At 40.4% G+C, this 13200-nt stretch overlaps 1 protein-coding gene across 1 annotated transcript in view; it reads right to left on the bottom strand.

Moving 5' to 3' along the window:
* Positions 1 to 12726, bottom strand: part of slc4a5a (solute carrier family 4 member 5a) — a 32312-nt gene extending 19586 nt beyond the window's left edge. The window contains 12 exon segments of the mRNA XM_076104675.1: positions 1079 to 1416; positions 1770 to 1903; positions 3319 to 3493; positions 4626 to 4754; positions 5106 to 5260; positions 6230 to 6317; positions 6426 to 6583; positions 8130 to 8185; positions 9018 to 9122; positions 9588 to 9746; positions 11102 to 11262; positions 12659 to 12726. Coding sequence (XP_075960790.1) covers positions 1079 to 1416; positions 1770 to 1903; positions 3319 to 3493; positions 4626 to 4754; positions 5106 to 5260; positions 6230 to 6317; positions 6426 to 6583; positions 8130 to 8185; positions 9018 to 9122; positions 9588 to 9746; positions 11102 to 11262; positions 12659 to 12711 — 1711 coding nt within the window. The 5' untranslated portion in view covers positions 12712 to 12726.
* Positions 12727 to 13200: the final 474 nt, after the last annotated feature.

The following is a 13200-nucleotide window of genomic DNA, read 5'->3' as shown; positions in this document are numbered from 1 at the left end:
CTGCAATTTTGTGTTACTTATTTTGCCGGCATACAAGACAATATTGTATATCTGTATCAGCTAATAGCAGTCAATACAGTATATTGTCCTGGCCAACAGTAACCACAGATAAATGTAAAAATGTAGTTAAACTAAAAAAACTATGAATTGATATTTTTCTTTAATCTGACATCAGCTTCCTAAAATGGATTTAAGAGGCACCTGTTGGATGATGAACTCATATCCAGAGCAATGAGTAAACATGAATAATTGGGAAAAAGATGTTTGTCAATTTTGTGAATAGTTTATCATTCTGATGCCAAATGCACCAAAAGGGACAGTTTACAAAGCAGCTTCTGCTTGCAACTGTTTCAACCCAATTAAAGGAAAAATATACATTCCAGCTAATTTTTCTCACTGTGATGGATCTCAAATGACTCTTCAAGTTAGTATTATAGTGTAGAGGTATGGCAGGACATTAACTCACAAACTGCTCTAGAAAATGGTTGGTAGTAATTAGTACGTAATTGGCGGCATAATTTGATTTGGAAAAGGAAGGCTACCACCCTTCACTAATGAGAACTGGACTTTCTTCTTAGATGCAGCACTACATTCATACTTAGGCTGATATGATAAATGTTGTTTAAGATAAAAAATCGGTTTAGTGCAGCTTGAAAATTAACAGTTTTTTCAACGCTCTCCGATAACTAGGCTTTAATGTCATGACAAAACATTCTCACTCCCAACTCGACTGACTTGGTTTCACACGGTGGCTTCTGACTGAAAGTCCCATGTTTGTTTGACCCATCCAATCCTCCCATCCCATCTGTCTTTTGTGGACTTTCTGACTCTATACTCAGATGTGAAAGTGTCGCTCATGAAAAGTGGGGAAAATGTTCTCCACAACCAAAGGTTTGGTAAAGTGAATACAGGCGTTTTTAGTCTCCTCTACAATCTGCCTGCCTCGGATGTAAATTAGCATTCTTGCTAACTCCGGCAGGTTTTTATCTTGTATTTTATAGTGATGTTCAATAACATGCTCGGTTCCTACAAAATAAATACATTAATTAATCAGTCTACTGAGCCCAAAAAGAGCCACTTGTAGCCACACTGCCACCTTGTGGATAAGCCCCCTACATCTCCCTGAGCCAAGGGGTGAACTCACTCAGGTCTGGAGCCAGGCATTCGCACTTGTAGGTGGTGACGTAGTCAGGCTTAAAGTCAGTGTTGATGGGGTAATATTTGAAGGAGCCCACCATCTTCTTGATGGCATCAGAGATGAAGATGAAGGAGATGAGGCTTGAGAAGCCCTCCTCGGTGAAGCGTGTCATGTATTTGATGATGTAACTGGCATCTGTAGCTACCAGGATGAAACACTGCAGGCAGGAGTGCATGCCGATCCACAGACGGAGCTCCATGTAATCTATGTTGTTGTTCCTTTGGCAGTGAGAGGTCAGAGAAGCATGGTGAATGCATTGATGAAGGGAATTCATGTATACAACCAACATATCCAATAGCCTTCTGCACATATATCATATGTATCTATAACATGAACATACAGAAACATATAACAAATGCAGCAACCCAAGTGTATAGACTTTGAAAACCAGTACATATGTATCATTATCAAGAAGAGGGGTCATACAGTGTAGAGCAGGAGATTCAGTCGTGTTTTTTCTTTATAATGGGATTATATAATAATCCTCTAAATTACACTAAGAAGGGTGTCAGGTACAGTACTCCCACTTTGTCTGTCTACTGCAAGATCATTTGGCTCTCAAGAAGCTCACTTGCTGAATTCAAAAAGGAGCTTTTCAAATATGAGGATGGGTCCAGTGGAACTGAGGATGATGAGGGGCTGACCGCTGAAGAGACAGAAGACAGAGCCAGCCAGAGCTGTTCCCAAGAAACTCTCCATTACACCCTGTCGGAAGGGAAAGAGAAAGGGAATGGGGGGAGTTAATATACACATTGTTGTGGAATGAGACTCACAGATCAAGTTGGTGGGAAATGAAAGTGCCACCGAAAATAGCTGGGAGAGTTGGGACTGATTTGAAAAGAAAACGTTGTGGTGTGTGTGTGTTGGAGGGCGTGCGTGGAAGTGACTGCGGTGTGTTATTGCATCAGACATTAAACAAGATGGTTTATTTAAACTTGACAGTGAGAGGAGGGAACGAGTGCCAGTCAAAGCACTTACCTGAACTGATTCCTGTGCGCATCTGTGTGTTTGTGTGCATGAGTGTGTCAATGCTTGTATTGGTGCAAAGGTATTGATGCAGGAATAGGAAAAAGGGGACCTAGTCTGATGCAAAACCACAATGAGCTAAAAATACTCTGACTTCACAGTGCAGTGGAGCCTGAGGCATATTTATGAAGCCAGACACTCTCTGGCAAGGGGAAGTTCATATTAGAGAGTCAACAGTATCACTGTTTTATGACTGAGAAGTTTAGATTGAATTAATGATATTGTCTTGTAGTTTTTCTCAGTTGTTCAAATATGCAAACACATTCAGATGACTGAAATGCTGAAAATATAGTTTTAATTCAGCACAAATACACTTTTAAAACAGGAAAACGTATGTCAAGCTAGCAGTGCATAGGTCAAGACCGTACATATATCTTATATAACCTGATAAATATGACACACGAATTAAACTTCCTTAAATGACACCAGTTGATTTTAATCTAGGGCTGCTACTTGCCTGTGTGCTACAGCAATATTGTCTAGGCATGCTTTGGCACTGGACACCTATATGCGTCAAGGACAATCCGACTTAGTATCAAGGATCATGCATGCTTAACTAATATGTATTGAATACAAAAATTGTTACATCTCAAATAGTTGCTGCTGTAGCTGGATTTTCTTGTTTTCTATTAAAGGAATAGTTTGACATTTTGTAAAATATGCTTATTTGCTTTCTTGGTGCAATAAATATGAAGCTGTGGAGCAGCTAAATAGCTTAGCAAAAAAAACAAATATAAAAGGGCAAACTCTGGATTTACGGCGGGTTATATGCTGGACTGGAGCAGTGACGTCCTGAAGTCTTTGCTGGATGCCCGACAACCTCAAATTGACTATAAGACTACAGGAAGTGACTGCTCCCATCCAAGAAAACACATATAACCCCTCCCATATAACTGCAACTTGGTGTTTTTTCACATTTTGCTTTTTGTATGGTTTATCTTGGACAACGCCATGATTTATGCTCTGATGTAAAGCCATAGAAACACAGCCTGCCATCATGTATAGAACCATTTGTGTCAGAAGTGCAAATCTAATTCATAAACCAAGTTTACATAAATCACTTGCTTGAGTTTGGCGCTCTCATTCTATTTTACCTGGTAGTTGTCGGTAGCATCTCCCAGCAGACCCCCGAAGGTGATGGCGTTGGTGATGCAGCCCAAGTAGATGAAGAGCACTGCGGAGATGGACTGATAGTGGAAACCCTCATAGATATCACTAGGCAGCCATGGCAATTTCCGCTTTATGTCCCGGTACAGACCACCACAGAAGCTAACGTACATGGAAAAAACACACTGGTCAGTATGCTTAATAAAAAAGTGTCACTGAATTAGATCCGGATAAAATCACATTTGGTTTATTGATTCTGTTTTAGGCACAGCACTGAAACTGGTAGTCCATCACTGCTGCACTGACCCAAGATTGTTCTTTGTATCCATTTTGAACAGACACGCTCCTTCAAAAAAGAAAATCTGAATCAAGAACCGCTTCCTCCCCTGGTTTATCACTGAACTGTCTAAGCTGATCCGCCAAAAACACCTCTGGCGTAAAGCAAAGGCGTCCAAAAGCACATTGGACTGGCAATCCTTCAGGGCTATAAGGAACAAATGCACCCAATCGATCAGAGAAGCAAAATCTAATTATATAAACAACAATTGTTTTACAGCGGCCCTCACCCCAAACCGTTTTGGAAAACTGTTAAAATCATGGAAAATAAAAATACTAAGTGGCTAAGTGGAGAGCAGGGCCGTCCTTCAATCAGAGGATCAGCGGTTCAATCCCCGGCTCCGTTAGTCGCATGTAGATGTATAAATAATAAGTTGGATGTCATCTACCATACCGCCATCCGCTTCGTCACTGTTGCTCCTTTCAACACTCATCACTGCAGCCTATACTCTCTACTGAACCGGCCATCGCTCCAAACCCGCAGATTAATTCACTTGTATCAATTCATCTATAAAACTATCATTGGTAAAAAAAAACACATATCTCCGCTCTCTACTCATCATCTCCAACAGCAACTTACACTCTATCAACTTAATCAACATGGTCATTCCAAAAGTCTGCACCGCCTTCAGCTGCTTCTCGTTCCAGTTTGCTGCTTCAAGCGACTGGAACGAGTTGCAAAATAAGCTAAAACTCCACACCCTCATTCCGTTACCCTCCTTCAATAACTCATTACAAACGATAGTCTCTGATTACTGTTTCTGAGTTCGCTTCTACCTGAAAAGTGCCTATTAAGGAGCATCTGCCTCTTTTGGTGAGTGGAATTTGTACCCAAATCATTTTTACACTTTCCCAAATTTGAATGAATTCACGTTCAAATTTAATTTCCATATGCCAGAGTCAGGTTAAGCTTAATCCAAACCTCTCAGCAGTTTACCATGTGGCCTGAACTACCTACCGTCCAGTGAATGCCAGCTCCTCTCCGAGCTCATGTTGCGGTGGCATCTCCTCGTCCTCAGACAGGCCTCCTCCTCCTCCAGCTGTACCGTTGACCTGCCCCAGCTCGTTTACGGAAAACACTGACTTTCTGCAGAAAAGATATATACAACACAGATGGGAGTAAATATGGAGAGTATCAATATATTCATGTGTGATTATTAACGGGCTACTCCCTGATGTTATCAGTGCTGTTTTAGAGGCTTTTCACCCCTGCAAGCTTTGGCTGGTGCTTGCTGACTCAAAGGTGTTATTGCACCCTGCATAAAGCTTCATTCTGGAATCAATATATTTAACTACCGTCTAAATCTTTGACAAAACAAGTTGGTTTTAGTGAAGGTTTGACTTTGAACAACAGTTGTAAGCATATAGCTCATTGTGTGATAGACAAAAAAGCTGAGAGCTCAATGTGCATTGCGGATGTGGATTAAAAAACTCCAACCTTTTGTCAGCCGAGGTGACTTTCTTGGGTGGCTCAATCCGAATTTTGGGATCCCATTCTCCAGGCGGCAGCACAATCACCTCATCCAAAAACTCATCTATGCCTGCGATGAGGTCCTCACGATCTCTGGCCTTGTAAGCTACATCACTGAAGAGCTGGGAGATGGAGAGATAGAGAGAGAGAACTTCACCATTTTAATCAGTTTATATCACGGTGATAGTAATCTGTCTCTGGACTGCTCTAATAACTAGGAAAACTGTTATATTTTTCCCCCCAAGAGTGGTATGTGGTACCTTGGGGGTACCTTGTGTTGGAGTATTTGCTGCTGAGTTTCTAGAATGACTTAAATCAAGCTAATAACTGCATAGGGATTCAGACGATGTCAGTGTTACTGTATGTTAAATGATTACGTGGGCGCTTAATGAAACTATTTAATGCGATAAATGTTTTTACAATTAAAGTTTTGCAATCTTTGGTTTCCTGCCTCTTTTTCAGCTAGCTATTTTGCGGGCACATACAGATGAAGTAAGCACAGAAACAAACCCAGTGGGCATTTTGTCATTGGATAGATGAGGAGGCATTAGTATACATCCATGTTAAAGCAACAAACAAAAGCGGCTCTGTGAGGCTGTAATTGAGCTAAAAGCGAATGTCAACATGCTAACATGATCCCAATGACAATGTTAAGCAGGTATACCATGTCCTTAGCTTAGCGAGTTAATTTGAACTCCTATTAGGATGCCAGATTACAATTGTGATGAACCCGAGATCCCTAACCACTAACCTTACAGTCGGTGTTTGATTGTGGCAGGTAAACATACTATTTTTGTGCAAAACTGTGGCAATCTAAAATAACAGCCTATTATTTATTTACTACTTGCATCTGTTATTCAAATAGACTACCATTAACAAGCCATGGGTGACTCATTATCCCAATAGAAGCCCTGCTCCTAACTGATGCTTAAAAATCATCATCACTTCCAGATGCAATTTAAACACATGGCACATACATTTTAGTTTCACCTCCAGTTCAGTAAATGCCACGTTCTCTTCCAACACGTTTAGTGAGACAGATACAGTGTCAGCATGTGCTGTCTAATAAATAAGGCATATCATGGACTTACGTCATCCACCATTAGGGTTGCTATGGCTCGGCCGATCTCGTTATATGACTTGGCTTTTCCTAGGGGTCCCAAGAGAATAAACAAGAATCTGTATGGTAATGAGACAAATGTGAGGCATGAGCAGGGATGGCAGGTGTCTCTGACAAGGCCTTTGTTGTGTGGAGGCGAAGAAGCAAAAGACTGCAGATCATTTCACCTGGTGGGAACAGGGACCTCGGTGAGACCTCCTAGTGTTGTAGCCTGGGCCAGACGGACAAAGGCTACAAAGGGTTTGTTGAGAAAATCAACTTCTCCCACCAGGACGTTGGATGCCTCTGCATCTCTGGGTATTTTCTTCATGAATTTATTTCTTAGCTACAAAAAGTAGAGAGACAAAGAGAGAACAAGTTAAGACATCTTTTATCAGTACACGTCTGATTTATGTTGTTTTTGTCCTTTTTTTCACTTCTATCTCTAACTTTTCCAGACATAATTATACTGCAACATTAGTGCAAACTAATTAGCTATTCAATTAATTGTTTCAGTCATTTTCAACACCAAATTGGCAAACATTCCCTGATTCCAGCTTCTAAAATGTCAGCATTTGCTGCTTTTCTTTTGTCATATGTGATAGATTTTTTATTATCTTATGAAAAAAAGACAAGAAGCAAGAAGACAATAGGCCAATAAATCGATAGTAAAATGAACTATTAGTTGCAGCCGTATATTTGCGGCTGCAATGACTGGCTCTCCCCACATTGATCATTAAAGCGTCATCTTTATCATTTGTCACGAACAGTCTCTCTAAACCAGGCAGTGATTCTGGGAGGGTGTCGTTAAATCGGCAGAATTTTGCAAGATAACAACCCTGTGATATTTCACGAGCATTGAACGGCATTAATCAGAGAGGCAAAACAAGACTGAAAGAGGGTTGGCAAGCTAACCTGACCTGTCTGATTGCATGTCAAGGTGTGGCAGGATATTGGATGACAGCACAATAACACTCAGTGATGAAGAGCCTTGCCAATAACACACAGCCCAAATCTGTGGCTTCATGTGAAGCCCAAGCACGCGGACTGGACAAAGACATCCATGTTTTTCCAGGTGCAAGTTCAATATTGACACACACACACACACACACACACACACACACACACACACACACACACACACACACACACACACACACACACACACACACATGCAGTAACAAACTAGCACTTGTCCATTGTCACATGTGACCTGCTGTAGGCCTGTAAATACAATTTGAACATCCAGCCAACCACTCATGACTGGGTTACTTGGAACTGGACAACCAGTGCTCGTCGCCGTAGTTGCACCAACAAATAACAAATTTTCATTCGTTCGTTTTTGAACATTAGTCATCGCTGTGAAGGACACTTAATCTTGACCTGTCTGTTCAAAAGCTTGGTAGCCTAATCCAAGCAATAACAGCACGTCCTTGCATCGGTCATAGTTTTAAGCCACATTATTGCATCAGCCCCACAAATGAGTGAGTTATGTGCTTGCATGCATCACTAGCTGTCACCTTCACCAGCAACAGCAATGAAAGATTGATGACACTTACGACTGAGCTGGTTCTCGCCACTCTGGTAAAACATCAATTCAACATAACATAACGCCTTACTGAGACATGAGATAGGTCATCTCTGCAGTCATAAAAACCCACAAAGTGGAAAATGAGTATAGACTCCTGAGATAGCTTTGATGCAGATTAATAGACATTTTGCTATTATAGAAGATAAAACATGAATTTAATGATAAAGCCAAAACCCTGAGGAAATGTTGATTTTGAGGTTGTTAAGCCAAATGATTGTTTATTACCTCAGTCAATATCACTCTCTAATGTGTTAGTATGGTACAAACTGATGAAGTATATGCAGCAGATTAAAGTCTTCACCTGGTCTGTGCTGGGAGTATCTGCAATATCATTCATACTCCTACTCTGGGCGTGACCTAGAGTTCAAAACAACAACAACAACAGTTATAACATCTTAATTGCATGCAATATATTTTAGATCATTAATGATCCAACTTTTTTAACTGTAAAATGCTCTGGGAAAAGCCAGTTCAATCCAAACTGTTTTATACTAAATTGTTGAGATGCCAAAATCCATGACTTGTTACTTAAAATAGGTTATTTTACCCCAAAGGTAGTGAGCACTATTTACATTTTGAGGACTTTAATAACTCTTAAATTGGGGACAGTAAACAAATGTTGGTTCATGTGTTTTGGGATGAGTGGGTGAAGGGGTTGAGTCCAGCATTCATGAATTGCAGATCAATATGGCGGACACTGGCCTTTGAGTAGATAAGTAGGTCAATTTGATTTTGGGCAGTGAATGCCATTCCTCTCTGACAAGCAGGGGCAATTCCAGGATTTAAAAAAAAAAAATGAGGTGGCACAGGAGAGACCAAGAAGTCAGGGGGGCACCATGGGAAATCAGAAAATTCTATCAGAAATAAACATAGCGTTGGAAATTGGCTTAGAAATCATTGGCCATGATTTTCAGGGCTCTTGTGCAATGCCCTGTGCCCTAATACATGTAATCTTACAGTAAAAGTTGCACTGTGCACTAGACCTAAAATCCCCTGGTACTCAAGCCAAATGTCCATGTATGTAATGTAATCATGTGTTGGGGGGGGGGGGGCACCCTGTACCTCCCTCCTTTAGACACACCCCTGCTGAAGACTGGAGGTTTGTTCCTGATGACAGTTAGTCAGTATAACTATATATGATTGTGAAGCATGCAAACCACAAACTGTGAACTTATAGACACACACTCACGCAGGCGACCATAGTTGGCAGCTTGCTGTTTCATTCGGAGGTCCTCTGTGGATCGATTAAAGTTAGCTATTGGCCCTGGACCTGTCCCTGCACCACCTCGGGGCCCTACATCACAATCCGGCAAGAGAAGGGAAACATGCAGAAACAGACACAAACAATAACAGAGGGGTGGGCGGTGATGCTTTATGATTTGTCTAGCAGTAGGTGTCCTGCCCGGATGAGATGAGGAAATGCTACAGCGGTAATTAACTCATCAAACATTAATACATCCCTTGTGGAGGATATGAGCCTTGTTGACTGCAGGAGTACGTTCATTCATTTACTAAGTGAGTCCAATATATGCATAATAAATTCATCAGAGGCTGCAAAATTCTACATGGGACTAGAGTGGAGTAATCATTGATAAAGAAAATAAATTGCTATATATCAGGGACACAGTGTCATTTTATGTGATGGCATGTTGTAGTACATGCTGTCCAACATTGTATGTAGTATTATCAATCATGGAAATGGTGGTCCCATAATGTATATTTTTCTGTTAGATCATTTCCAAAAGCTATAGAACTGGACACTCACTGGAGGAGGAGCTGGACTTGCCAATGTCGGCTAACGAGCGATGGATTGGCTTCTTGGTCTGGTGTCGATGTTTCCTCAGCAGGACAAAACTGATTTGATCTCTTAGTTCAGGAGATATCATGCCTTCCTCTATCTGCCTCTCAATGATGTCATCTGGAAATGGACACATTCAAAGTTCACATGAGGAAAATTGGCATTGGGATCCAGTGTTCCCAATTTCACGCATTCACACATTGTATTACTGTAGTTTGTTACCATATCATACATTGCTGTCTATGTTGAGAGTATAAACATGTATACAGTCCTGCTGGTCCTGTGTAAAGTACAAGTTATTGGTCTCAATTTAACACAGTGTAGAGCAGTTCACAACTGAGTGCATTTTGTAAAACTTTTAATATGGAAACAGCATGCAAATGCCCTTTAATATATACACAGCTTATATACAACATCCTGTGATAGTATCAGACTGCACGAGTTTGAGCAGCACTAAAGCACTGTTTGGTGTTTGGTTTCAAGAATGACTGTACTGGGTGATTTTCGGCCTAACATTGGGAAATGTTAAGAGCAATAGACAGTGTTTGTGCATATCAGATGAATGAATTAAGAATCTTCTGTGTATTATCATAATTGTGATTTGCTGAAGAATTGCTCACAGCAAGCAGGGATTTCCTAGGAACAGGCAATAACACAAATTCTTCATTAAGCCTAATAAAAGCCCAATCAAAATCTGAATTTAATCTCAAGACTACAGAGCCAAAGGTAACCTTATAGGAGGTGGTCTAAAGGTAATCTACCGATCACTTGACCGAGTAACGTGAACGGGAAATTGAGGTATAAGCAACAACATCGATGTATATGCATATAAAGATATGTTATATGGAGCTGCAACCATTTTGCTGCAAACTAGGAAACCCTGTAACTGCTGTCATTGTTTCATTTTCTATTGTTTATCTAATTGATTTATTGACCACACCATACTAATGCGTCTGCAGCCTCCACTCTGGCGTATGGTGAGTAGTATGGGGAAAGTGGGAAAAGCATGAGTTGGCGGCTGTGTCACGCAAATGTCAATAGGGAAAGTTAAAAGGTTGTTATGGTAGGAATATGCATACAGTAGCAAACCATGTACCTAATACCTACTATTTAGATTAAACTAGCATTAGAATAATATGAGGGTTTGCCTTACATTGGTTGTGAATGCAGTAAAAGTTTCATATACAGTAGAATACAGCAACATATATGCTTACACCTCTGCAGAATTCTCACAATTGGACCCTTGATTGTGTTCCAATTTGATTCAAATAGACCTTGTAGTTGCAGAGGTACAATCCAGAGCAGACAACACCTTACTATATCGCACTCATGGGCTCTGTGCAGCTCACCACTAAACTAGGGAAGGGTTTGGTTTGCTAACAAGATATTAGCTAACATTATGCTACAAGCTGACATTGTGTATACACAGAAATGTATCTGACCAAAAATGACCACTCAGTGGCGGGATGTCTCACCAATTATCTGCGGTAGTGAGTAGCCTTCCAGGTCCAGAAGCACCGTTCCAGTCTGGAGACACGTCCTGAGCTCAAAAAGACTATGCAGGGACAGCGTGGACACGTGTGGTTTACTCCACCTTTCTCCTCCCTCTTCCACCTTCTCTTCAAACTTTACCCACCTGAAGGCAGCAAAAACCACACAGACAGAAGACACGGGTGAGGAATACACAACTGTCGAGATTTCATTGAGCTCTGCATCTCTGCTCTGCTGGTGGTGCCCAGTACTCAGTAGATGTCTGTGGTTTGACCTTGCAGCTGCCAGGCATGATGCTGGCAACTGATGTAGCTACGAATAAGAAGCAGACGGGTGTTTGTGGAGAAGAGCAGAGACCTCAGTTCACTCATGAAGGAAAAGTGTTGCTGCTACTCATGTCAAATAATCACTTTTATGACCTTTCCAAAATTTTGAACTCAGTCTTGTCTTGCAACAGTCCACAGTCTGACAATGCCAACTATTTTCATTTTGGCTTATGTGGTCTGAGGGTTAATTTTTCATTAATGTAATCCAAAATTCAATTTGAGTAGGCTGTGCAATAGAAAGTTGACAGTGCTTTCTACATTGTTGGTTGATTGTGCAAAATAACAATTTTTTGAGTTGACATTGACCTAAATATCTGTTTTTCAAACTGATAAATAGCGCAGCTCCTCCTGAAACATCAAATGTCATCTAAACTATTTAGCAAAGCAGTTTCTTTATAAATATAATTTAGGATGAGATATTATATCTGCCTTTTTATATATATAATATCACTGTATATCTGCAATCAGCTTTTGTGATATTTTGCCTTGTCTAGCACATTAAACCCTTGGTCCGGGGGGGGGGGGGGGGGGGGTTACAGGATAAAGAAAGTTAACCAGAGGATCCATCGATGGATTAATTAACGTGTCCTGGTCATGTACGGATGGGATGTAAACTTGACATGTTTTCTGTGATTTTACTTTTTGTGTAGGCTTCTCTGTTTTTCTTGCAACCTATGTTGAAGATCTATGGTTGCTTCTCTCCCATTTATAATGTATACAAACTTTTTTCTGCACAATCTCTTCTCGTGATATTTAGTGTTCTCATTATTTAAATTAGTTTCACCTGATATTGTATTACCTGGGTCATGTGATTGCCTCCTATTGGCTGTTTACACTATATAGTAACACCTGTTTTGTTTGTAATTCCTCAACGAAGACATACAGTGGTTGAAACATGTCAGCTCATTTAATGATTTAGCCACTATTTTTAAAATGTTTCAATATATCTCTCATCGTCGTTCTTACATTTTGGTGTCTGGATTGCCTTCCTGATAGTTCAGTGTTGAGTCACGTCATAATGTGAACATAGTTTGCTGGACACTGATATGTATTTTGGACAGGCTGCATCATTTTTCAAGTGGATATCCTTCAGATTTCTGAATATTTAAGCAAAAGCAAAGCAACAAAATACAAAAGCAATGGTATTTTTGAGTGCTAGAAGCATGTCTGTGTCTGAATGTGATTGTGCATGTGTTTGTGAGTATAGTCATCCACCTGGCCGACTCCTTCCACTCCAGTTCGTCTCCTTCTCGCTGTAGAGTGTCCATCTCAGTGAAGAGTGTCGGCTTGGGCATGTCATCATCTTCATTCAGGATGTAGCGTAGCCGCTCTGCCGCTGGAGACACTATGGAATGAAAGAATAGTTTTTTGACATTTTATAGCATTCATAGAGTTTAAACAGGCTTTACGGGCCTGACGATTATTAAATGCAACCTAAGTCATAATATTAAAAAGATAAGCCGACAGTTTCTCTACGAGACAAACAGGATGTCCCCTTTCCTTTTGCTGAGAGGTCAAATCAAACCGATCTTTTCTTTATGAATGTAAATAGTGATCTCAAATCTGAATGAATAGACACAGACTTTAAAACTATAAATATTTTGACTTACACCTTGTTTACAACCAACTGTTGTATTTACTCTACAGCACTAGCAGTATTGATTGCAGTATTGAAGCGTACATCCAGATCACACATTTCTATCTGATTATAGGTATTCAATTGTGAGCCTACTGTACAATCCATTTCATTATTGTAT

This window comes from Anarhichas minor, unplaced genomic scaffold (genome assembly GCF_050575085.1).
Source record: "Anarhichas minor isolate MPS153535 unplaced genomic scaffold, ASM5057508v1 ptg000030l, whole genome shotgun sequence".
Taxonomy (NCBI): Eukaryota; Metazoa; Chordata; class Actinopteri; order Perciformes; family Anarhichadidae; genus Anarhichas; species Anarhichas minor.
This window is presented reverse-complemented; position numbering and strand designations above follow the sequence as displayed.